General features: G+C 47.6%; 1 protein-coding gene across 1 annotated transcript; it reads left to right on the top strand.

Annotated features, from left to right (window-relative positions):
- The first annotated feature begins 496 nt into the window (after nt 1-496).
- On the top strand, nt 497-26,892 carry Rp9 (RP9 pre-mRNA splicing factor). The gene is made up of 6 exons (XM_006991685.4): nt 497-773; nt 14,303-14,333; nt 15,394-15,523; nt 19,647-19,738; nt 25,440-25,501; nt 26,318-26,892. Exons 1-6 carry the CDS (start codon nt 646-648, stop codon nt 26,505-26,507), a joined length of 633 nt encoding a protein of 210 aa, XP_006991747.1. The 5' UTR covers nt 497-645; the 3' UTR covers nt 26,508-26,892.

Here is a 26,892-nt window from a genome sequence, read left to right as displayed (position 1 = left end):
CACCACCCCAAATACACATGGAATTTAAATAGTTTCTCTTTCTCCTTTGAGACAGTCTCACCGTTATAGTCCTGGCTAGCCCGAAACTCGTTTTGTGGACCAGGCTGGCCTCATATAATCACAGGTCCTCCTGCTTCTGCCTCCTAAGTGCTGAGATTTAAAGACTTCCGCCACCTCGTCCAGCCACAAATAATTAAAACATTAACAATATAAAAAATAAAAAATAAAGGTGCACGCCTTTAATCCCAGCACTCAGGAAGGAGGCAGAGCCAGGCGGATCTCTGTGAGTTCGAGGCCAGCCTGGGCTACAGAGTGAGTTCCAGGAAAGGCTCCAAAGCTACAGAGAAACCCTATCTCGAAAAACCAAATATATATATACATATAATAAAAATGAAAAAATTAAGAAGCAAGCCTCAGAAGTGGGTGTGGCCTTCAGGCGACTTGGGCTCCCGGAAGCCCTCAGGCCCCGCCCTCCGCCCCGCCCCGCTTCAGTTCCCGCAGGCCTCGGGGGCCGCCGGGGCCTGGCTGCGGGTGCCCGGCTGGAGCTCGGGCTCTGCGGCGCGGGCCGGTGGGACGTTGGCGGGGGCGCGCTGCGGGGCGGAGGAAGCGTCTGGCCGCCTCCTCCCAAGCCCGCCTCGGGTGGCGATGTCGTCCGGGGCCGGTTCTCGGCGGTCGCGGGAGCCGGCGGAGCAGGAGCTGCAGCGGCGGCGGGAGCAGAAACGGCGGCGGCACGACGCGCAGCAGCTGCAGCAGCTCAAGCACCTGGAGTCCTTGTGAGTCGGCGGGGCCGGGGCCGCGGGCTGGGGGACGGTGCGGCCCGGGAACCCAGGGCCCGGGGACGGCCTCGCCTGCAGCGGCCGCAGCCGACGGGTGGGCGTCGCGGCCTGACGGGCCCCCGGCGCCCTACGCGGGAGGGAGGCCGGCTGGTGTCCCCGCCACGGCCACGGTGGCGGCGGCGGTGGCCGCGTCCGGAGGCCGAGTTCTGAGCCCCGCGGCCCCTGGACACCGTGCGACGCAGACCCCGGGTCCCCTGCCACCGACGGGACGGGCGGGAAGCTCCGGGTGGAAACTGCGGAAGACACGCGGGAAGGCGGCTGCCCACCCACCCCTCCCCAGCCGAGGGTGGAGCCCGGTGACCTGCGGCGCGGGTGTGTGGCGTCGTGCAGAGGTGACGGAGGGTGGCGGGCCGCGGCTGTACGGACTGCACCAGGGTAGAAGTCAGAAGCAGGGGCAGAGCTTAGGGCCGCTGAGTGTGGCAGCATTGGAGAACAGAGGTTTACTTGTTATGCAGACGAGTCTGTGTGTGTGTGTGTGTGTGTGTGTGTCTGTCTGTCTGTCTGTCTGTCTGTCTATGTGTGACTCTGAGTGTCTGTCTGTCTGTCTGTGTCTCTGCGTGTTTCCGTGTTTCCTCAGGTGCCATCCACCCAGCACATTGTGTTTTGTTGAACTTTCCCTTTTATATCCCGGCCCTCACTACCCCGTGTATCTTGTTCATTTCTTCTTAAGACAGGGTCTCAACGCCTCAGACTAGAGCGGGGCCTCTTTAAATTTTTCCACACGTGACCCCTTTCACTTCACCTGAGAAATGTTTACACTACTGCGGGCATATGGGTATATAAATTAGGGGATACAAATCAAACATTACTGATAGAGTCATAAGGAAATTTATTTAAACAGTTCTTTCTCATACATATAATTTTGCCGTTTATTAAAGACAAAAGCAAGTTTGCATACTAATGAGATAGATGTGCTTGTTTATTTTTACATAAATAATTCAGTCATGGCTGGATATTTGAATGCTGAAGAATGGGGAGCATCTTCAGCGTTTTTCGGAGTTGCTTTATGTTTTGATTTTGTAAGTGTTGGAGCTGTGACACCACGGCCACTGTGCACAGGCACGTGGTGTGTAGTAGAACAGCAGAAGTATGTTCTGTCCAGGGCCATTTCACAGACTTGGGATTCTGACCTATATGTAGGCTGTATATGTACTTGCTCCATCTGTGTGCCTGGTGCCAGAGGAAGCCAGATGAATGCTTACAGTTGTGAGGAACCAGGTGGGTGCTGTGTACCAAACCCGGGCCTTCCACAGAAGCAGTGAGTGCCATTAACCACTGAGCCGGCTCTCCAGTGCCACTGAAACTCCAATCAGCAACTTCAGCAGCAGTTTTTTAAAATCAAATATTCTGGGCCAGCAAGATGCCTCAGCAAGTGGGAAAGCCCTGCTGCCAAGCCTGATGACCAGGGTCCGGTTCCCAGGACCCACATGACAGAAGGCAAGAGCTGACTCCTGCAAGTCGACCTCTGACCACTACACACATGCCTTGGCACATACATACAAGCACACCAAATAAATAAGTACATAAAAATATAATAAAATATCCTAACAGTACTACACAGAGATAATGCTAACTTAATGCACAGCCGAGTGATGATAACAGGAAGATACTGAAAGCCTCTGTTTCCTGGTATTAGAACCTACTTCAGGATTCCAGCATCTACCAAGGAGCACCTAAGACGTCCAGCCTTGTAGGCTGAACAGCCGCCGGCTTCTTGGAATAGGCAGTTTGCAAACAATACAGTTACTGAAGCCTCTCCTAGAAGCACAGAGAGCGCTAAAAATCCACGTTGTGAACTGTTTGAAGAACTTACTGAGATAAATGCATTTGATGACCCTGATTCACCTTTTGTAAGGAGCAAGAAATTTAGTGACTGCACATAAAACTTTCAACAACTAGTGGGAAAATAAGGAGAGTAACAGTGCTGGCTGGCTGCTTCCAGCGTCTTTGGGTACAGTGACAAAGGAAAAGTGTGACCTCGGTGATAGAATTGACTGGCTCCAGATGTGCGTAAACAGCCTAATGGTTTCTAAGTGGGTGCTGGAAGAGAATCTTCTCTTCAGCAGCCATCGAGCTCAAGTTGTGGAAGATCCGGCCAAGGCACCCATTATAAGATTGGCTGAATTACAACAAAACTGAAGTTCCAGCCACTGAGCGGGTCAGCAGTTAAAGTAAGGGCACTGATTGCTAAGGAACTGGATCCTGTACTTGGGACGGAGATGCGTGCGAGGACCCCACTGAGGCTGAGGACTCTGAACCCGCAGATTCTCCAGGGTTGATCTCACCTGAGGAAGTCGTCTCTCCACCCTTAGCAGAGAATGCGCCCATGCCCCACCCCTGTAGCATTGCCCTCTCTGCATTTGCCTAAGGGATTCACCTTCATTGTCTGCCAGACAGCAGTGACTTTCCTGGAAGAGATGCCAGGCTACATACCGGTGTCCCCGGGGCCCATTGATAGTTGCCTCTACATCTATAGCCAGACTTAAGGCAGGCTCCTAGAGGAGAGATAGGAAGTAAAGTCCGTGAGGGGGTGCACCATACCACTAAGGAGCTTAATGAGTTTGCTAATTCATTCAAGCAGAAGTTTGGGGGATATGTATGAGAATGGATTTTAAGGGTGTGGGATAATGGTGGAAGGGACATAAAACTGTATCTGAATGAGTTTATTGATGTGGGCCTGTAGCTAGAGTTTTCCGCCTTGCCCACAGTCAGGACAAATCTTTGTCACCCGCCAGTCCCACAGCCGCTCAGACCCAACCAAGTAAACACAGAGACTTATATTGCTTACAAACTGTATGGCCGTGGCAGGCTTCTTGCTAACTGTGCTTATAGCTTAAATTAATCCATTTCCATAAATCTATACCTTGCCACGTGGCTGGTGGCTTACCGGCATCTTCACATGCTGCTGGTCATGGCGGTGGCTGCAGTGTCTCTCTCCCTCAGCCTTCCGCTTCCCAGAATTCTCCTCTCTCCTTGTCCCACCTACTTCCTGCCTGGCCACTGGCCAATCAGTGTTTTATTTATTGACCAATCAGAGCAATTTGACATACAGACCATCCCACAGCACTTCCCCTTTCTTTTTTTAAAAGGAAGGTTTTAACTTTTACACATCTCTAAAGTCAGCTTGGTATATTTGGGAATTTGGGCGTAGCTTCTCTTACTACTTCCTGCTGGAGGGGGGCGCTGTATCTATGGGGACACAAAGAAAATTTTAGGATGATGGAGTAGTCCATGAAGCTGTATCGTCTGAGCCAGTTGCCTTGAAACGATTCTGGATATTGGATCATCTGGGCCATGGTGTCATCGGAGACCTTTCAGGTGGTCTTGGCTGGTCAAACCTGATGTATCTTAATCTGGAACAAATCCATAGCCTCTGGCTTTCTGTGGAAACAAAAGCAGAGCCTCCTTTCCAAAGCAACATATCCTTACATCCAAATTTTGAAGTTAAGGTACCTTTAAAACACACATTTTGGCATAACTCAACAGCTTTTGCAATCAAATGTTTCTCTTCAGTTACAAATATCAAAGAGAACATAATCCAGATTCTCTGTGTGGTAGCCATCTTTATGTGGCTTATGTTTTATATTACCTTGAGCCTATTGCTTAAACTGCAGCCTTTTAAGCCTGAAATGGTGCTGTGGCTGCTGGCTCCACCCACTTCAGCTTCCCAACATGGCGGTGGTACGTTTTCCACCAGCTCTGGGAGCCATTGTGGGTGTGTGCTTTTATCCAAGCAGCATGTAGCCCAGAAACCTCTTTTTTTGTACTAGCAAAGGCTAAATCCACCATGCAGCTTAATGTGCCACTTGCAGAGGCCTCATTCCCGCCATACTGCAGATCGAGCTTGCATGCTAGGAACCCGCCAGTAGCTCAAACCGGCAGGCTGCCGCTCATTTGAGAGAGACAATTAGGAAGCTGTTTTTAGTTCTGTTTTAGAATCTTTTCTCAGGTTTTAGGTGGAAACTCTTGCCAACACGTTGGGCGCCATTTGTAGCTAGAGTTTTCCGCCTTGCCCACAGTCAGGACAAATCTTTGTCACCCGCCAGTCCCACAGCTGCTCAGACCCAACCAAGTAAACACAGAGACTTATATTGCTTACAAACTGTATGGCCGTGGCAGGCTTCTTGCTAACTGTGCTTATAGCTTAAATTAATCCATTTCCATAAATCTATACCTTGCCACGTGGCTGGTGGCTTACCGGCATCTTCACATGCTGCTGGTCATGGCGGTGGCTGCAGTGTCTCTCTCCCTCAGCCTTCCGCTTCCCAGAATTCTCCTCTCTCCTTGTCCCACCTACTTCCTGCCTGGCCACTGGCCAATCAGTGTTTTATTTATTGACCAATCAGAGCAATTTGACATACAGACCGTCCCACAGCACTGAGTGGTGATTCTGGGTTTAATATGGAAGCTCATACAGTTTTTTTAAAGGTATCAAAAGGTGGTTGGTTTGCTGAAGCATTTGTCAAAAGATGGCCTACTGAAAAAGAGTTGGGGATGCCTGGTATCCCTTGTATTAGTATTGATGAAGCTAGAGTGGGTACACTGTAAAACCTAACCCTCCACAATAGAAAGACCCAGAAGACATGTCCTTCACAAATCTTATAAGATGCAAAATGTGAGGGGACACCAGTACATTTGAAGATCTTTGTCATCACCCTTTTCCTTGTGCCAGGCCATAGGGATGGAGATGTTGCTGCTAGTTAGATGAATTAAATGTGATTGGTTTCGTAGTTATCCTAATGGGTAGCATAGGCAAAGCAATGTCTGTAATGGCCTGACCTATAAAGGCATCACAGGCAAAGTGGTTTTTATAGTGGCATGACTCCTATGGACCTTTGGTACTGGCTAATTAGTCACGATGTGTTTAGGAATGAAATAGATAAGAAGTGTACTATGGTTTTGTTTCATCTGTATAAGCAGAAGAATTCTCAAGCAAAAGATAGGCTACATGGGACTGTGACAAGAGGGAGTATTTGCAGACCCAGAACACCTTGAATGAAAGGACTGTCAGGTTCCCCTCGGGAAGGATCTTGCTAAAATCCCAAGAGTTTACTGTTAGCCTTTCTCCCATCCTTCCCAAGAAGGATCTGTGGCCTTTACAAGGGTAACTGTACACAGGGGGAAGGAAACAATCAGACTTTCCAGAGTCTGTTGGAAACCTGTTCTGAATTGACAGTGATTCCAAGAGACCCCAAAAAGCACTGTGTTAAAGTAGGGGCTTATGGAGCCCGGTAGTTAATGGAGTTTTGGCTGAAATCCAACTCACAGTGAGTCCCCAAACTTATCCTGTATTTATTTTTTCAGTTCCAGAATATATAATTGGGATAGATGTACTTAGAAGCTGGCAGAATTCCCACATCGGTTCCCTGACCTATGGAGTGAGGACTGTTATGATTGGAAAGGCCAAGTAGAAGTCGCTGAAGTTGTACTAGGGAAAATAGTGAACCAAAGACAATACTGCATCCCAAGAGGAATTGCAGAAATTAATGCCAACCATCAAGGACTTGAAAAATGCAGGGGTGGAGCAGATGTACAGAGAAGCCCCATCTTGAAAAACCAAAATGGGGGGGGGGAGTATTTGATAAATCAATAGTTGCAAACCACATACCAAATGTATTAATCTGCACAAGTATTGCCACCACATCTTGTACATAAGTGGCCATATTAGTCATTACTTGATTGAGTTTTTGATAGTCAACTGTCAGTTCTCTACAGTCTGTCTTTTGTGTAGACCAGATAGAAGATTAAAGGGAGATATGGTGGGAACCACCAGCCCTGTATCTTTTGTTGTTTTTGGTGGTGGTGTTTGTTTTTTTGAGACAAGGATTCTCTGTGTAGTGCTGCCTGTCTTGGAACTCCCTCTATAGACCAAGCTGGCTTCAAACTCACAGAGATCCGCCTGCCTCTGCCTCCTGAGTGCTGGGAGGTATGCGCCGCCAGGCTGCAAATGCTTTTTCTTAAGTACCTGTTGATAAGGGCCACCAGAAGCAGTTTTCTTTCCGTTGGCAAGGCCAGCAGTACCTTTACAGTTTTACACCAAGGGTAGATTAACTCTCCAGGCCTGTGTCATAACATAGTTCAAAGAGATCTTGGTTATCTGTCTCTTCCCCAAAATTTCACACTGGTCTCCTTTGTCGGTGACATTGTGCTGATTGGACCAAGTGAGCAGGAGGTAGCAACCACTTTGGATTTGTTGGTCATGGCTATGTGCATCAGAGGATGGGAAATAAATCCAATAGAAATCCTTAGGAGTCCAGTGGTGTGGGGATGCAGAGATCTTCCTCCTAAGGTGAAGGATAAGTTATTAAACCTGGCCCCTCCCACCACCAAGAAAGAAGCACAACGTTTAGTGGCCTATTTGGATTCTGGAGACAGCATGTTCCCTACTTAGGTGTGTTACTCTGGCCCATATACCAAGTGGCTCGGAAAGCTGCTAGCTTTGAGTGGGACCTGGGACAGGAGAGGCTCTTCAACAGGCCCAGGCTGCTATGCAGGCTGCTGTCCCACTTGGACCACATGATCCTGCAGACCTTATGGTATTGAGGTGGCAGTGGCAGACAGGGATGCTGTTCGGAGCCTTTGGCAGGCCCCTTAGGAAAATCACAGTAGAGACTTTGGGGATTTGGGAGCAAAGCTCTACCAGTATCTGTAGAAAACTATTTCTGCTTTGACAGACAGCCCTTTATGGTGATATTTTATGTGTACTGAAATGTGATTTTATTTGTATTTTAATAAATAAAGTTGCCTGAGGGTCAGAGCTAATAGCAAGCCATAGCAGAAGTCTGGCAGTGGTAGCACACGCCTTTAATCCCGATCACATGACAGGCAGATCTCTGTGTGTTCAAGGATACCACCAGCACGGAGACACACGCCTTTAATCTCAATACCAACCATAGAAGACCTGGAGGTCTGTATAGATGGGCAGTGACGAGGAGGTCATGTGGTTGGGTTTACAACCAATGAGAAGGCAGAATAGAAAGTCTATAAAAAGGACAAACACACAGGAAGTAGGTCTCTTGTGGAGAGGTAGGACAGCAGCAGCAGTGAAGGGTAAGGTTTTTAATCTCAGCTCTTAGCTATCGCTCTGACCTCTTGGCTTTTAACTCTGTGTTTGGCTCTGTGTTTCTTACTTAACAAGATGGTTACATCTACAGCCCTTGGCCTGCTATTGGGCATTAATGGAATCTGAACGTTGGACAATGGGCCACCAAGTTACCGTGTAACTCAGCTGCTCTTCCTGTGTGGATATTACCTGACCCGCTGTGATCACTGTTCTTGGTTGTCAGCTTGACTCTATCTGGGATGAACTACAATCCAGAAGTGCAGGGCACGCCTGGGAGAGAGATTCTGCTTGGTTTGAAGTGGGTAAATCCGCTTCTAGTCCAGACCTTTGAGGAGGGAAGACACACCTCTAATTCTGATCTTGAGGTGGAATGACCCATACCTTTAATCCAGATCTTGAGGCAGGAAGACACATGCTTTTAATCTGAGCCACATCTGCTGGAAGCCTATCTAAGGACATGGGAGAAGAAAGGTTTTGCTCTTTGCCTGTCTCCCCTCGCCTTGCCAGCACATCCATCGTTCACTGGCGTTGGAGCCTGCTTCCGGATTCCAGCATCTACAGAAGACCAGCTGAGACACTCAGCCTTGTGGGACTGAGCAACGACTGGATTCCTGGATTTTCTGTTCACAGCCGACCATTGTTGGATTGACTGGACTGCAGCCTGTAAGTCATTTCAATAAATGTGTGTGTGTGTGTGTGTGTGTGTGTGTGTGTGTGTGTGTGTGTGTGTGTGTGTGTGTAGAGAGAGAGAGAGAGAGAGATTTATTCCATAAGTTCTATGAGAACCCTGACTAATACAGCCATAAAGTAGGATGTACACAGCAGCAGTTCATATCAATGGAAACAGTATATTCATGTTTGGACCCAAGCAGGTTCTAATGGTGCAAGTGAAGTACATGAAGAAGTTGCCCACATGCCTGTGGTTTCTGCTCCAGTTACAGTGTCTTCTGTACGAGCAAGAACTCAGGAGGTGTACCCTGTGATCTCTTGACTGAGGAAGAGGACTAGGCCTGGTTTCCTGATGGTTCTGCACTCTTTCCCCAGACATTCCTGTCATTGCCCAATGGGCCCATGAACCAAGTGGCCATAGTGGCGGACATAGAGGTTATGGGTTTGACAACATGGACTTCCTCTTACCAAGGTTGACCTGGCTACAGCTGCTGCTGAGTGCCAGGTCTGTCAGCAGCAGAGGCCAACAGTAAGCCTCAGCTATGGCACCATCCCTGGGATGACCAGCCAGCAACCTGGCAGCAGCATGTCCACTGCACTGGACCACTTCCTTCGTGGGAAGGAAGGCCAACATTTTCTCTTTACTGGAACGGATGTTTATTCTTGCACATAATGCTTCTCCAAAACTACCGGTCTGTGGACTTACTGAATGCTTTCTCCACCATCATGGTATTCAACACAGCATTGCTTCTGACCAAGAAACTGATTTTACAGCCAGAGAAGTGTGACCTTGGGGCCCACATTTTACCATGTTCCCACTATCCTGAGGCAGCTGGCCTGCTAGAATGATGAAGTAGCCTTTTGAAGACACAGTTAAAGCACCAGTTAAGTGTCAGCAGCCTGGAGGGCTGAGGAGGGTCCTCCACAAGGTGGTGTATATGGTACAGTTTCTCCCGTAGCCAGGATCCGCAGGTCCAGGATTCAAGGGGATGGAATCGGAACGGTTCCGCTCACTGTCGCCCCAGTGACCTAATAGGAAATGTTAGCTTCCTGTTCTGCCACCTTAAGTTTTGCTTTTCTAGAAGTTTTGGTTTCATGGGGGAGGTGGAGAGCTCCTATCTGAAGACAAAACAAACATTCCAATGAACTGGAAACTCAGACTTCCTGCTGGCCACTTTGTCTTCTGATGCCTTTAAGCCAACAGTCTAAGAATGGAATAACAATGTCTGCAGGGGTGACTTATCCAGATTACCATGGGGAAATTGGATCGCCTCTCTGTAACAGGAATCTTAACAGGTCTTATTAATAAAATCAAACCTGAGGCCAGTTATTGGGGTGAACACTGGAAGATCAGAGAAGCAGAACAAGCCACAGCTACCTCGCCTTGCCAGTTCCTCAGCTGATCCTGTTTCCTCCGATTGGATGCCTCTGAGTCCTCATCCAGAATGGGTCTCAGCTGAACTGAAAGCTTAACCAGCCAAATGCTTCTAGTTCCTGATTTTCATGCCTTATATACCTTTCTGTTTTTGCCATCACTCCCTGGGATTAAAGGCTCACTTCTTGGGATTAAAGGTGTGTGTCACCATGCCTGGCTATTTCCAATGTGGCCTTGAACTCACACAGATCCAGAGAGATTTCTGCCTCTGGAATGCTGGGATTAAAGGTGTGTGCTACCACTGCCTATCCTCTATGTTTAATATTGTGGCTGTCCTGTTCTCTGACCCCAGATAAGTTTATTAGGGTGCACAATATTTTGGAGGAACACAATACCACCACACCTCTCCACAATGGAGGTAAGGAAGATTATGTCTGGAGTGCAGGAGGTCCTTTAGGGGATGTTTTGGGGCTACCGTGTCCTGGGGTTAAAGTCAGTGGGAAACTGCAGCAGCCCAGTGCAGGCAGGGGGACAAAGAGCACAGACCTGTCAGGAGTGAAGGTGTGGGTCAGTCCTCCAGGGAAAGAGCCAAGGCCTGCCGAGGGGCTTGTTGAGGATGGAGGAGATGCAGAATGGGAAGAGAGGACGGCAGTTATAAAGACCAGCTAAAGCCACGTGACCCGTTGCAGACACTACCTTTATAACTCACAAGAGTATTTTTGTCCTGTTTTGTTAAGAACATGTTTGTACATATGTGCACATATATTAAACTATTTTGTTTTTTAGTTTCTTCATGTAATATAACAATCAATTGAGGTAATATCAATGGTTATTATCACATTTAAGTTATGAGACCATATAAGAGTAAGCATTCCTCGAGGGATATTGCCACCTATCCTAAAATATACAGTGCATTTGTGGTTGTACATGCTGTAGTTAGATCATGTTAGGTGGAATTCTGACATGTTTATTGTTTTCATTTAGATGTTAAACATGACATAAGGAAATGTGATTGATGTCATGTTGACAAGGGGTGGACTTGTGATGACTGATCTCGGTTGTCATCTGGACTGCATCTGGAATCAACTAAAAACCAAGCCGCCGGGTACAGCTGTGGGAGAGTTCCTTAATCAGGTCATTTGAAGTAGGGATGCCCACCCTAAGTCTGGGCCACATCTGGTGGCCGTCCACATAAAAGAAAGAAGCGTTTTGCCTACTTGCCCTCAGTCTGTCTGTCAAGTCCATCTGTCCTGCTGCTGGGGTATTCCTTTGCTGGCATTAGAACCTACATTTTTGAGATTCAACATAGACTGAAAACCAGCTGAGACATCCAACCTGGAACAGAACAGCTACTTCCTGGCCTTTCTGTTGGAAGACAGCCACTGTAGTAGTGAAACCACAACACTTAAGCCTCTCTAATGAGTGTGTGTGTGTGTGTGTGTGTGTGTGTGTGAGAGAGAGAGAGAGAGAGAGAGAGAGAGAGAGAGAGAGAGAGAGAGAGAGAGAGAGAATTCATGTATTCATTTGATCAGTTCTGTTCCTGACTGAACCCTGACTAATACAATAGCTAATACTTCTTATGCAAATTTTAAAAATAAAAAGATATAACATTCATGAAGTCAAAAACATTTACTTGTTCTGAGCACTGTTTTTCAGAACATCCTGTCCTTGTTTCATTTGTGACTGCACTCATTCATTTTTCTTTGTTTTCCTCTCTCCCCCTCTACTGCCCCTGTTTGTTATTTGCCCTTTTTGCAACATTGGAGGTTGAATGGAGGGAGGGGCTTTGTGAAGTTTCGGCAAGCACTGTGATACTGCGCTGTGTCCTTGGCCTCCTCTGTTTTCTGTTTTGAAATGAGCTTAAGTTGCCGTATCTTCTGCCTCAGTCTTCCTAGCAGCCACATTTACAGGCTTGCAACATCAGCACTGGCTTGCCTTGTGTTTTGATTTCTGGCTTACATGTATTTGTTTATTTGTGTGTGTGTACGTGTGTATGTGTGTACGTACCTGCCTGAGGAGGCCTTTAATATCATCCCTGGGAAGTGATCCAATGACAGGGTCTGACTGGCCTAGAACTCACCGAGTGAGCTAGACTAACTGGCCGGTAAGCCCAAGGGGTCTGCTTGTCAGTGCCTCCCCAGCTCTGGGGTTTTAGTGCATGCCAGCAAACCCAGCTCTTCTCTTTTATATGGGTTTGGGGAATTAACTCAGGTCCCCTTTTCCACAAAGCATGCACTCTACCCCCTGAGGCACGTATCCCCAGCCCATGGGTCTGGTTTTCATTCTCTTTGTTGTCTGGGTGTTCTTGAATCTCTACCTACATTTGATAGTGCAGCATGCAATGTCAGCCACGGTGTCATCCACCAGGGACTGAAAAGGGGCAGGGGGCGTTGTGCTGAGTTCAAGGGCAGCCTGTGCTACGTGGTGAGCTCTGGGCTACTTTTGGAAACTTTAAGGTGAGAGAGACAGAGGGAAGATGCTCATTCAGGTTTTTTGTTTTGTTTTGAGGCTCTGTGTAGCCCAGGCTAGCCTGGTCCACCTGCCTCTGCCTCCTGAGTGCTGGGACTTGTGCGGCCACACCTGACTTTGACTCACTGACTGGCAGCTTCAGCACGGAGGTCGGGCTGCTGGGGGCTGCCACACTTAGCCAGCCCTAGATTTCTTTTTTTCTTTCTTTCTTTTTGGTTTTTCGAGACAGGGTTTCTCTGTGTAGCTTTGTGCCTTTCCTGGAACTCACTTGGTAGCCCAGGCTGGCCTCGAACTCACAGAGATCCGCCTGCCTCTGCCTCCCGAGTGCTGGGATTAAAGGCGTGCGCCTCCACCGCCACCGCCACCGCCACCACCCGGCTAGATTTCTTAACTACCACAATGCAAACACATTTTATTCTAATTTCTTAACCTCGTTTACTTAGCGTTTACATAATATTTTGAAGCATAGTATCTTTTTGAATGTATTACATTAATGAATTTATTTGTCCTAGTAATAAATACCAACCACTTTACTTTAAACTTGGGAAAACATCTAAACACACTTTTGTGGAACACTTTTACCAATAATAGCACATTTCAAAATCTGTAATTGTATCACATTCCATTTATAGTGATCAGATGCATCTTCATGCATTTGGACCTTGTTATAGTCAGCCATATGTTGTTTGTTCAACACTTGTAGCTCACTGATGGATTTGGGAGTTCATGTACTTTGCTCCCAAGTTCCTCTCCATCCGGATGCCCGAGACTTTTTGTTGATATTGGAAATGAAGGGCTGCTGAAGGAAGTGTCCTTGCCCAAATGGCTCAGGTTTCCATTGGCTTTGCTGAGTTAATCTCATGTCACACTCTAGATTTCCTTTTGAAGAGTTTTCGAATATCTGCTATGGAAAAAGCACTGTGCCAAATCTAAGAAGCTAATTTTGATCTCTCCCAGCCATTTACTTCAGGACCTTCAAGGGATAGACGTCCCCTGACCTTTTAAAGGTTCTGGATTCATGATATTTCTAATCCATCCTTGTATTGGTTAGTTTTTGTCAACTTGACACAAACTGGAGTCACCTGGGAAAACAGGACCTCAGCTGAGGATTGCTGTCATCAGATTAGCCTGTGGGAAAGTCTGGGGACATTTCCTTGATTCATGATAAATGTGGGAGGGGCCAACCCGCTGGAGGCGGTGCCTCCCTGGGCACTGGTTATATAAGAAAGCAGTCTGAGCAAGCCATGGAGAACAAGCCATGGTCTCTGCTTCAGTCCCTGCCTTGGCCTCACTCAGCGATAACCTCACCTAGCCTGTAACCCCACATAAACCCTTTCCTCTCCAGGTTGCATTTGGTCAAGTCGTTGGTGACAGCAACAGGAAGCAACCTGTGCCAATCCCTACCAAGTTGTTTTTCCCTCATCTCAGATCAGATAACAGAGTCATTTCACTCTCCCTTAGTCTGGTTCCTTTTCTCACACCTAATTTTCATTTTCTTCTGAAGACCGCTTAGCCCTGCATGAAAGAGTCCGAACAAAGAAAGCAAACATCCTTGTGCTTTCCTGTCCCTTCCAGACAGTGAGAAGGAGTTCTACCCGGGGTTTAGAGGGGTGAGGCACAGGCGGCTGTGTCCTGTGTCGCTCTGTGGATTCCTAGGAATCTGGAAGGGTCTGAGTGTTGGGCTTTGAGCATCATCATTGCCCGGATACAAACCCTCTGAGAGCTGGGGAGCGCCGACACCACTGGGTGTGCGGGGAGCTTCCGGGGAGGCTGGCCCCGTGGGCGCCCTCTGCTGGCCCCGTGGGCGCCCTCTGCTGGCCCCGTGGGCGCTTGTGCACTGTTTTCTGCTGATATGTTTGATGAAGATGCTTTTTGTGTTTCATTTTCTAGTTACGAGAAACCTCCTCCTGGGTTTATAAAGGTAAGCGATTGTAGGCTTGGTTACTCTATTAAATATACTTTGGGGTTTAGTGGTTTCCTAGGAAAAAATGGTGTGATTTTATTTTAATCTCCGTATATGAAAACACTTTCTTTTCTGCAGATAACCAGGGTAAACCCCCATTTTGGAATTTGTCACGACCAAAGCCTATATCTACCTTTCTAGAAATGTAATCAGCTATCATTCCCTATCCTAAGGAATTAGTGCAAACACACGGGAGTCCCTGAGCCTCAGCTCCCTTTCTGTCTCTTTGGCAGTATCTTCTAGAAGCTCTGCTGTCCATTTTCCTTGTCTGCCTCACTCAGCCAGCTCCTCAGTACATTTAGGGGTGGAGTCTTGAGAGCCCTCAGCTCAGCTGTGAAGATGCCTGAGAGGGCGACACTGCAGCCTCAGGGCGGACCCCTGCAGCCTCCAGCAGGGTCAGGGTGTTTCAGTAGCGGGGACACAGAGAAGCAGCCAAGGAACAGAAGACTTCCGTAAAAGAAATGTAAATAACCAGAAAGTAGAGAAACACTCTGGTTCTAAATAGTTATTCGCTGGTGAAAATCTCCATCGGAGACACAGTGACCTTTAAGAGAAAAGGTGAGGACGGACTCCTCAAGGTTGTCTTCTGACTCCTCAACTGCATCATGGGAAGAGTTTGCCTTCCCCCAGAAGTGTAGTTTTCTGAGAGCTGTTTTAATGTAACACTCACCTCTGGTGTTGTAGGATGCCTTTCCTCCTTCCACAGATTGTGAGAGAATGAAACCTGTGTGACCTGTTTCGTGTCAGAGTGTGGAGGTCACACGTCATTGCTGCACGGAGCATGTGCTGGTGCTCTTGAGTACTTCCTGCCCTGACAGCTTGTCCCCCCAGTTCCCAGGGATGTTACTAAGGAAGCATTGTCACACAGTTAAGAGGAAGCCAGACAACCATAGCCTCCCGTGCAGGAAGCAGGGACCAAGTCCTGTTTTGGTTTTGGTTTGTTGGGTTTTTTTGTTTCAGTTTTGTTCTTTTGGCTTTGGTTTTGTCCTGTTGTTTACACACTCTTATCTTCCTGTAGGAGGATGAGACAAAGCCGGAAGACTGTATTCCAGATGTGCCGGGGAATGAACATGCCAGGGAGTTTCTGGCTCATGCACCAACTAAAGGACTTTGGATGCCACTTGGGAGAGAGGTCAAAGTCATGCAGTGTGAGTGTGCAAGGGTTCGGGTGACGTCTCTGGGCAGTCTGTCTCCTGTCACTAAACAAGATGCATGAGGGTGGGGAAGTCATGAGCAGGTTTATTTGGCCCACGTTCCCATGGCTACAGGGTCTGTGCAGCGCAGCATCAGCATCTTGGCCTATGTGCCCTGCTTGCATCATACACGATGGAGGGTGTTCTGAAGGGAAACACTTGCAAGGAGTGACGAGATGGGTGTGCAGTCACCTCAGACCTGGCCTACCAACCCATTAGCGAGGATTTAGTCCCCGTGACCAAAACCTGCCTCTAATCTCTAAGTTCCACATCTTGAAGGGTCTCCTACCCTGTACTACCACATTGCTGACCAGGTTTTCAACATGAACTTTTGGGAGACATACCAGATCCAAACCACAGCACGCCTCTGTACACACTGGGTATGTGCTGTACGTGATAGTACCATGGCTCAGCAATTAAAGGCACCTTGTTGCCCTTGCAGAAGACCTGGGTTTGGTTCCCAACATCCACACGATTGCTCACAACAGTCCATAATTCCAGTTTAGAGGCTAGGGTACTTCTGCCCTCTGAGGACACCGAGCACACATGTAGTATACATACAGGCAAAAACACTCATAGAAATAAATGAGTAAACAAGAAAGAAAGACTTAGGAAGGTTATCTCCTGGCCCATCTTGAGGGACCTCTGTGTGCATTCTTCTTTAAATGGACTCCCATTGATGCCATGTTTATGGAGTGTCAGAAGTCCTCTGGTGCCCCCAGCAATGTGTTCTTGTTCTGTTTGCATGTGGTGATGTGCAGCTTCTGAAGGAAGGCGAGGCCTTCTTGTTCTGTTTGCATATGATGATGTGCAGCTTCTGAAGGAAGGCAAGGCCTTCTTGTTCTGTTTGCATGTGATGATGTACAGCTTCTGAAGGAAAGCAAGGCCTTCTTGTTCTGTTTGCATGTGATGATGTACAGCTTCTGAAGGAAGGCGAGGCCTTCTTGTTCTGTTTGCATGTGATGATGTACAGCTTCTGAAGGAAGGCGAGGCCTTCTTGTTCTGTTTGCATGTGATGATGTACAGCTTCTGAAGGAAGGCAAGGCCTTCTTGTTCTGTTTGCATGTGATGATGTGCAGCTTCTGAAGGAAGGCGAGGCCTTCTTGTTCTGTTTGCATGTGGTGATGTGCAGCTTCTGAAGGAAGGCAAGGCCTTCTTGTGTCTGTTTTCTCACAGCCATTTTCCCACTTCTTCACCACATGACGGAAGCTGCAGGTCCTACAAAGCAGAGCGCGCATGCACAGGAACCTGCCTGCATACGTTCCTTGGCTCTGGTGTAAGAAAAGTGGTCCTGGGCCTGGAGGGATGGCTCAGTAGCACTGGCTGTTTGTCCTGCTTACTTTTCTATTGCCATGATAAAGCACCATGTACAAGGCAACTTAAAAAAGTGTTTGATTTGGGGGCTTTCTTCAAAGAGTGAGGCTGTGAACTCCAAGCTGCAGGCAGGTATGGTGCTGGGCCAGCCTCTGGGAGCTTGTGTCTCATCCACAGCATGAAGCAGAGAACTTACTAGGAACGGCGTGGGCTTTTGAAACTTCAGAGCCCAGCCCCAGTGACCCCACCGAATCCTTCCCAAACAGTTCCACCAACTGGGGCAAAGAGAATGGGGATTCCGTTCTTAGCACCTTCATGGCAGCTCACAACCGCCTCTAACTCCAGTTCTGGGAAATCCAGTGACCTCTTGTGGCCTCCCTAGGCACCAGGCATGCATGTAGTGCATAGACAGACAGACATGTAGGCAAAACACCTGTATACATAAAATAATAACATAAAACATTGAAGAAATATAAAAGAAAAATGGTTCACAAAGTGCTAAGCCTGCCGATCGCAACCCCCGCTCCCCATCCGATCTCCGTCTGTGTCTGTGTTCTCTGTGGTACACTCTGTCTCTTGTGCCAAGTGTGCCCTCTGCTGTGGAGCTGTCACTAGTCCCGTAGGCCTACCAGCACAGCTCTGCATTCAGGCTCTCTTCGTCCGGCTGAGGGGGTCCTAAGAGCGCACTACTGATGGCGTCCTTCCTGCTCTCTCTTTTACTGCGGACCGCACTTGGAATTACAAGGATCATCTTTTGGGCTTGGTGTCATTTTGAAATGCCATCTCCTTACACAGCCCAGAGTGGCCTTGAATTAGCAGTCCTGTTTTGTCGGCTTCCTGAGTGCTGGGGGCTTACGGGTCTGCACCACCTCTATGCCAGCACATCACCTTTAATACGTACTTGGATGTGTGTATATCCAGCCATGCCCCTTGGCATTTCACATCCCCCGAGTCTTGCTGACATACAGCATTAGTGTAGGATGTGGTCATTCTTCCGGAGGCTGTTTTGGATGAGTGAAGGGGAGGCTGAGACAGGATCCCTTGCCACAACACCCGTTAGCCTGGATCTCCCGGTAGGCCTGCCACATCCTCCCCAGTACTAGGATTCTAGGTCTGTGTTCCTGTAAGTTAAAGCGGCAGGTACACAGGAGGACAGGAATCCCCAACCCCCATGTAAAACGATTCAAGTGGCTGTCCGCGTCTGTAGCTCCAGCATACCAGGAATCCCATTAGATGGTGGAGACAGGGCCTCAGAACTTGTTGGCCGGCCAGCCTCGCCCAAACAGCAAGTTGGTGGGAAACCCTGTCTGACGGGAATAAGGCAGAGAACTGATAGAGGAGGGCACATGACTTCCTGTCTGGCCTTGACTTGAGTCTCATGCACTCACACATGCGCATGCCACAGAGAACTATTACTTCCTTTTTCAACACGCTTTCTTTAGTTGCTTAGCGTGGACCAAATGAGCTCATCTTTGCAGCACTCCGGCTTCCTGACCTCCTTGGTCAGCACTTAAGAACAAGTGTCGCTCGGCTCACGCCCCCGGGCAGCTGCCTGGTTTGCCTCAGAGCTGGATGGAATGAAAAGACGTCAGGGCAATACTGGGACTCCATCACTGCTTCACACCCCTCAGGCTGCCACACCTCAGGCCACGCCCACGTTCAGTGAAGTCCTTTGAGTTGTATGTTTGCTTTTGTTGACTTGAAGCATGTACATATGTGTTCCTTACACCGGTTCCTCAGGCCCAGACCTCTGTAAGCACAAACCCTTCCTCTTTCTCAGGTTAGGTTACACGACATTTTAAGAGAATCTGTGCTTCTGCTTAAAAACAGGCTCAAGCTGGAGAAGCAGCTCCGCGTGGCCTGCATGCTGCTCTTGCAGAGGCCCGTAGTTGAGTTTCCAGCACCCACACCAGGTGACTCACAACCACCTGTAACTCCAGCTCCAGAGGATCCCACACCCTCATCTGGCCTCTTCAGTCAGTGCACTCACGTGTACAAACACACTCACCGCAAGTGAGAGGCGGGCCATGGTTACACAGTGAGACTCTGTCTTTTAAAAAAAGAAAAAAATGCGGCTTCCTAAAGCTTGATATAGTAGTGTGTGCTGGAAGTCCTGGCATGTCAGAGGCAAGTGTCACTTAAGTCTAGAAATTCGAGCCTGGACTCTGTAGGGGGCTGGGGTGGGGACTTTGGACATGGTTTACTCAACCTAAGATACTATTGTAGTGAAGCTGGAGATTTTACCCAGAGTCTTGGGCATGCAAAGCCATTCTCTCTCACTGATCTAAATCCCTAGCCCTCAGCATCAGAGCCATTTCACAAATAGAAAGGATTCGCTCTGCTCCCCTTTTAGCTGTTTTCGTGTGTCTGTGTGTGCTTGTATGAGTTCATGTGCACCGTCTGCATACAGCAGCCCGTGGAGCCAAAAGAGGGCAGTGGACCCCTGGAAGTGCAATTGTAGGTTGTTGTGAGCCGCCATGTGGGTGCTGGGAATCATGGCCGACCCTCTCTCCAGCCCCTGCTGTACACTGAAAAATGGAGTGAAAACACTAAGAGCATTGGATTGCTTCCTAAATATTTGACGATGGAACATTGACTCCTAACCTCACAAGATCCATTATCATTATCTTCTGGGACCTTCATGTTTTCATCCATTAATCCTTTGTGTTTTAGGATTGGAGTGTAATGAAAACATTAGTCTACTGAAACGTTATCTCAGTGAGGTGAGACCATATTTTACAGAATTGTTTTTCTTTGGCTTTAGGTTGGCGTTGCAAACGGTATGGCCATCGAACAGGCGACAAAGAATGTCCTTTCTTTATCAAAGGCAACCAGAAGTTGGAACAGTTCCGAGTTGTAAGTAAACCCTGAACTACCAATATTAACGTTATCACAGATGGTGAATGTTAGGGGATAGGTAGTCACTAGTGAACGTGGGCTCTATAAGTACATACACCCCTGTTATGCATTTGCGACAGATAACCTCTTTAACAAAAAACTGACTGGGCGCTGGATATGTAGCTCCTATGGTAGAGTGTTTGTGTAGCATGCACAAGGCCCTTGTTCCAGCCCCAGCACCGCATAAAGCAAGTGTGATAGTGCATACCTGTAATGCCATCACTTGGGAGTTGGGCAAAGTGAGCCTTAGCTACTGGGTGAGTTTGAGGCCAGCCTGGGCTAAATAAGGCCCTATCTCGGAAGGGAAAAAAGAAAATGGAGGGAGAAGACTGTGGGGCATTTACCCACCAACCCCACAGTTCCCCAGAGTTTTCTTGAGTGCGAGCAGCAGGAAGTATTAGATAGAAGGATTTAGATTGTGGAGATAAACAGATAGAAAATAAAGGATATCCTCGAGAGGGCCTGGAACCTTTTCCAATGGGCTCTGTCTCTGTCCCAGGGTATTTATAGAGATACCAAAGGGTGGAGCAAAAGACCTCCCCCAACACAGCCAAATGCAGACCATCTCAGACACCTGCACTCAGGCCCGTGGTCCTCATCATCCTCTATGCGGACCTGCTGGGTAAAGCCACGAGGAACCTGAAAACAGGCTCCCACAGAAGACTCCTATTCAAATGCTCTATTTAGCAGGTCCGCAGTCTGGCATGGAGAACTGAAAGTTCAAGACTAACCTGAGCAGCTTACTGAGTGCTTGTCTCGATTGAGAAAGGAAGTTTCAAAGGGCAGGAGGTGGACACAGACGGCTTGGTGGTGGATGCTTGCCTGGCGTGTGCAGAGCCTGAGTTCAGTCCACAGCACCGCAGAAAAGGAAAACCAAAGACAGATAGATACTCTTACTTAACCTGAGGAACAGTGACTCATTTTCTCAAACCCAACACCATGTATTCAACCCTTCTTTGTAGTTTATGGTATATGAATTCATATTTATTACTCAGCTGAGGATTTTCTTACCCATGGAAACTTAGATGTGTCTTGTGAGCTGGAAATGTGTGTTTACTAAGATGACCATCTCCCATTATACTTTCATGAATCACGTCTTAGAGGTGTGCATTCTCATCCAGTAACTAATTCTGCCAAGTAAAGTGCAACCTGTGAATGTACTAAGGTTATCAGTGTATCCAAACTGAGGCCAACGGGGCCAGGTGTGGTGAGCCAGGTCTGCAGTCCAGCTCCTGAGAAACAGCAGAAAGACCTTGTGTGAGGCTTGGGGCCCATAGCAACAATCTACCTCATAAAACAAAACATCAGTACACATCCTCCAGGGACTAGGGAGATGGCCTAGTGGATAATATCGCTTGCCAAGCAAGCACAATAACAGGAGTGTGACTCTCCGTCATCTCTGCAAATGCTAGGTGGGCATAGCAGCCCACCAATGCCAGCCCTCAGAGGGTAGAAGGGGATCCCCGAGGAAACTAGCTGGCTAGAATAGCTGTCTTGGGGACTCTGGGTTCAATTGAGATACCTTGCCTCAATAAATAAGATGGAGGACACTGGGGAAAGACTCCTGAAGTCAGCCATGGGCTTTGACATTCACATATGCACACACACAAAAACAGATGCACCTATATACACATGCAAGAACTCAAGCAAATAAAATTAACCAAAAATGTAGCCAGAAGTTTTTCTGTCCCACCCGGCCCCTGTAGTCCATAGCCACTTATAAAATAATCACTCAGAGGCTTATATTAATTACAAACTGTATGACCTATGGCTTCAGCTTCTTGCTAGCTAGCTCTTTCATCTTAAATTAACCCATTCCTATTCATCTATATGTGGCCATGGCATGACTGGTCTGCTGGTATCTTGTTGCTCCTTCAGCTGCGGGCTCCTGACTCGACCCTTCTCTCTGTCTCTCCCTGGACTTCCCACCTGACTATAAGCTTTCTTCCATAGGCCAAAACAGCTTTATTTATTACCCAGTGGGAGACACACACACACACACACACACACACACACACACACACACACACACACATGTCACAGCATACAGAAAGACATCCCACAGCACAAAAAGGAAATGAATAACGAAAAGCATTGTTTAGACTCTGTGCGATGTTAGAATTTGAGCCCGGGGCCTCCTGTATTCTGGGGGAGCACTGTGCCCCCCTGCAATCCCAGCCACAGAATTATGCTGCTAAAGACTGGAGACTGTTAGGGGAAGGGTTCATGAAAACCTAAGTGAGAAACAACGTGTGGTTTGCGTGGGAGTCCATACCGGTAGTCCCATCACTCAGAGGCAGGAGCTTCAGTCTCTGAGCTGGAGACCAGCCTGGTCTCCGTAGCAAGTTCCAGGCCAGCCAGGGCTGCACAGTGAGACTCTATCTTTAACAAAACAAACAGACAAAAAGTTGCATGTATCTTATGGCTCAAATTCTTTATAAAATGTACCAAAAAGTAGCCGGGGCAGTAGTGGTGCACACCTTTAATCCCAGCACTCGGGAGACAGAGGCAGTTGGATCTCTCTGAGTTCAAGGCTAGCCTGGTCTACAGAGCAAGTTCCAGGACAGCCAGTATTACACAGAGAAACCCTCTCTCAAAAAATTTAAAAAAAAAAAAATTATATATATATATATATATATATATATATATATATACCCAAAATTTACAGTAATTATGCCTGGTTGAGGAGAGAATAATTTTTTTTTTTTTTTGGTTTTTCGAGACAGGGTTTCTCTGTGTAGCTTTGCGCCTTTCCTGGGACTCACTTGGTAGTCCAGGCTGGCCTCGAACTCACAGAGATCCACCTGGCTCTGCCTCCCGAGTGCTGGGATTAAAGAGAGAATAATTTTTAAGTTTATTCTTTCCCAATTTTTCTTAACATTTATTGTGTGTGTATGTGAGTTTGCATGTGGAGGTGGGACAGCCTGAGAGAGTTAGTTCTCTCCTACCCCCTGGACCTTAGGGATCCAACTCGGGCGGTCAGTCTTGCTGACAGGTGTCTTGCCCGCCGAGCCATCTGTGGCCCCATTTCTGTGTTCTAAGTTTGTGAGTAGAGGCACTTGCTGCCAAGCCTGCTGGCCTGAGTTTGAGCCCCAGGACCCACATTTGAAAGTTGTCCTCTGACTGCCGTGAGCATACAGTGGCACACATGAAAATGTGCACACGCATGCACGCACGCACACACAAAATAAATGTTAAAATAATAATAACGGGGCTGAGAGATTGCTCAATGGTTAAAGGCACTTGGCCGCTCTCCCGAAGGACCCAAATTCAGTTTCCAGCACCCACATGGCAGCTCACATCTGCTGTAACTCCAGTTCCAGGGGATATGATACCCTCTTCTGGCCTCCATGGGCAGCCCCACATACATGCATACATTCACACATGCGCTCAAATAAAAACTAAAATGCTGTTTAAAAAATGACATAAAAGCACACACAGATTTGCAAAGAACAAGAGTATGTTACTCAAATCAAAGCAACAGTACACACTAGGAAAGAATCTACTGTTAAGATCAGCGCAGGAGAGCTGGCCATGGTGCACACCTTTAATCCCAACACTCAAGAGGCAGAGGCAAGCAGATCTCTGAGTTCTGGGCCAGCCTGGTCTACATAATGAATTCCATGCCAGCCAGAGCTGTGGAGTGGTCTTGCCTGTGGCTTCTTTTTATAGGGTCTAAAGGGTTTGGGTCACTAGGCATAGAGTGATTCTCTATTTTGATTGATAGATTGAGTTTTATATAACCATTTTCTTTTTACTGAACTTTTCCCTTCCCATAATGCATCTGATTTGATCATATTCACGTGCATTCTACATAGGCATGAGATACTAACTAAGCATTCTCCCTAAAAGATCACTTAGGGGCTGGGCGTGGTGGTGCACACCTTTGATCCCAGCACTTGGAGGCAGAGGCAGGCAGATCTCTGTGAGTTTGAGGCCCAGCCTGATCCACAGAACGAGTTCCAGGACAGCCAGGGCAGAGAAACCCTGTCTCAAAAAAAAAAAAGTTTTTCCTTCCTAGGCACAACTGGATCTCTACATTTATACCTTCACATTAGACAGACTGTGTGTGCTTGGAGGTCACTGGGGAAGAGGAGCTTACTTCATTGTTTAGAGTAGGGTGTGTGCATAGGCTGGCCAACACATAGCCCAAAACAAGGGGCGTCCCAGGTTTCCAAACTAGCCTCTGTGCTTGCCTGCCTCAAAGGTGGTATCTTATGCCTGTAATCCCAGAACCCAGGAGAGGCAGAATTGCCTTAAGTTAGAGGTCATTATTAAAGTTTTTAAAGATTTATTTATTTTTATTTTATGTAAGGGTGTTTTGCCTGCCTGTCTGTGCACCACATGCCTGCAATGCCCGAGGAGGCCAGAAGAGGGCATCAGAGGCCCTGGAACAGGGGTTGCAGACGGTTGTGAGCTGTTAATGTAGATGGATGCTTGGACTAGAAACCATGTCCTCTGGAAGAGCAACCAGTGACCATCTTTCCAGCCCTCCTGTATTTCTTTATATGGAATATTTAGTTATTTCCTGTATATTCTAATTGGAGAAGTATTTTATATCCTTAAAGTGTTTACAGTAATAAGGCCTGGATATGGTGGCACACAGCTATAATCCCAGCATTCAAGACTGTAGCAGGAGGATTGCCATGAGTTAGAGTTCAACCTAATCTACATAGTGAGTTCCAGGTCAGCAAAGAATTGTCACAAAACATAGTGAGACTCTTATCTCCAACAGCCAAAAAACCGATAATAATTCTAGTCCTTCAAAGGGATTAAATATGTTGTGTTTGAAACCAGGAACTTATGCAGGGACACTTGGCTCAGTCTGGGAGGAAGGGACTGGACCTCCCTGGACTGAGTCTACCAAGTTGATCACAGTCCTCGGGGGAGGACTTGTCCTGGAGGAGATGGGAATGGAGGGTGGGCTGGGGGTAAGGGGAGGGCGTGGGAGGGGGGAGAATAGGGGAACCCATGGCTGATATGTAGAACTGAATGGTATTGTAAAATAAAAAATATATATCACAAAAAAAAAAAAAAAAAAAAGAAAATGTGGTACATTACACAATGGAGGAATACTCAGTTTTCAAATAAATAAATAAATAAATAAATAAATAAATAAATAAATAAATAAAAAAAAAAAAAAAATATGTTGTAAGGTGGGTGTGGTGGGTTTGCTTGGGATCCCAGCACTTGGGAACCGAAGCAGGATTGACAGAGTATGAGGTGACCCTGCATGACAAGTGAGACCTTGTCTCAGAATGAGCTGGTAACGAAAGGCTTCGTCCAGCACTTAGCGGGCGGAAGCAGGAGCATCAAGACTTGAAGGTCAAGGTTATCCTCGGTGTCATAGAAGGTTCAAAGCAAGCCTGAGCTACGTAGTAAGATCTTGTCTGATTGAGAGAAGAAACACAGATGCTGGTCTAACACCAGGCTACAGGAAGCTAACTGTAGCCCCAGCACCGAGGAGGCCGAGGAGGAAGATGAGAAATTCCGGCCAGTCTGAGCTCCACAGCCAGTTTGAAGGCAGTCAAGGCTAAATAGTCTCAAACTTAACAAAAATCCACATCAAATGCCGGTGTCAGTTCATAGAGTTTAATTTTTACGTCATAAAGCAGTCAACGATTACTAACCAAAACATAACCTTCTCTAACTCTTAAAGGCACATGAAGATCCCATGTATGACATCATTCGAGAGAATAAGAGACATGAAAAGGATGTAAGGTAAGGCTATCTCATTGCTACCAACGTCCTCTTCAGATCTGAAAGTGCACAGTGTTAGAACAAGTGTTCTGATATGTGGGGACAGTTTATAACCCCAGCACGGTAACTGAAGAGCTGCCAGAGCAAGATGGATCGCTGAATGGAGATGTCAGGGTAATGAGTGGCCAGCTTCTCCTACAATTCCCTAAATAAGCAGTAGGCATGCCTTGAGTTGCAGACAGTCACATTGTGCTGTATCTTTGGTGTGGGTGTGTGGGGGGGTGTTGTTGTTGTTGCACAGTGTCTCACCATGAAGCTCAAGCGGGCTTCAGATTCTAGACTTGGCTGTGTCAGCCTAAGGCGTGCTGAGATGACAGGCCTATGGACAAGGTCAAGGCAGGGGCAGGGTGTAGTTTTCTTGGTAGAGTACTTCCCTACCATGCACGAAGCCCTGGGTTTGGTTTGATCCCCAGACTTGCACATTCCAGGTGTTACGATGTACACCTATACCACCATCACTTAGGAGGTACAGGCAGAAGGATGAGAAGTTCAAGGTCATTCTTGACTACACAGGAGTTGAGGCTAGCCTAGAATGCATTGGGACCCTGTCACCAAAACCAAAAAGGTTTTCTAATTGGTTGTATTGTAGTTCTTGAGGAGCTGCATTGCTAAGAACAGCGGTGGGAATGTTTCAGTAGATGCACTCACTAGAGGTTATAAGGGCTACGGGAGTATGCACAGATCTTTAAGACAATGAAAAGGGCATCTTTAGCGAGGTAGTCATGATTCCCGGCTCGCTGCTGCTCTCAGGTGACGTGTTGTGATGAATCTGTTTAGGATCCAGCAGTTAAAGCAGTTACTGGAGGATTCCACCTCAGAAGAGAGCAGCTCCAGCTCGTCAGGCAGAGAGAAGCGCAAGAAGAAGAAGAAGAAAGAGAAACACAAGAAAAGGAAGAAGGAGAAGAAAAAGAGGAAGAAACGAAAGCACAAGGCTTCCAAGTCGAGTGAGAGTTCAGACTCAGAGTGACAGCTGATAGCAGACTCTCAAAAACACCCACAGGCCAAAGAGCAGCCGTCCCTGAGAGCGATGGGACGGGACGAGGAGGGGACACCTGGCACAGCGGGGGACTCTCACCACCTCCTGGTACCAAGTGACCACCACAGGGCAGGCGGGCTCCCGGGTGCGGCTGCCAGCAGCACCTGTGTCCTCTTGCCTGCTGGTGACTGTGTCTGTGATTGCTGTAATAGGCCGGCCACCTGAAGGGGACGGTGACCAGGAGACTCGTAGGAAACACTCTAGGGTGCTGCCACAGCATTTGCCCTCCATGGTGTGGCAGCTCAGTTCCCACGAACTTCAGGCTTGACCTTCTCTGTGGTTCGGGATAATAAAAGTTCATGATTTATTTTTTAAA

This window comes from Peromyscus maniculatus, chromosome 7 (genome assembly GCF_049852395.1).
Source record: "Peromyscus maniculatus bairdii isolate BWxNUB_F1_BW_parent chromosome 7, HU_Pman_BW_mat_3.1, whole genome shotgun sequence".
Lineage (NCBI taxonomy): Eukaryota > Metazoa > Chordata > Mammalia > Rodentia > Cricetidae > Peromyscus > Peromyscus maniculatus.
This window is presented reverse-complemented; position numbering and strand designations above follow the sequence as displayed.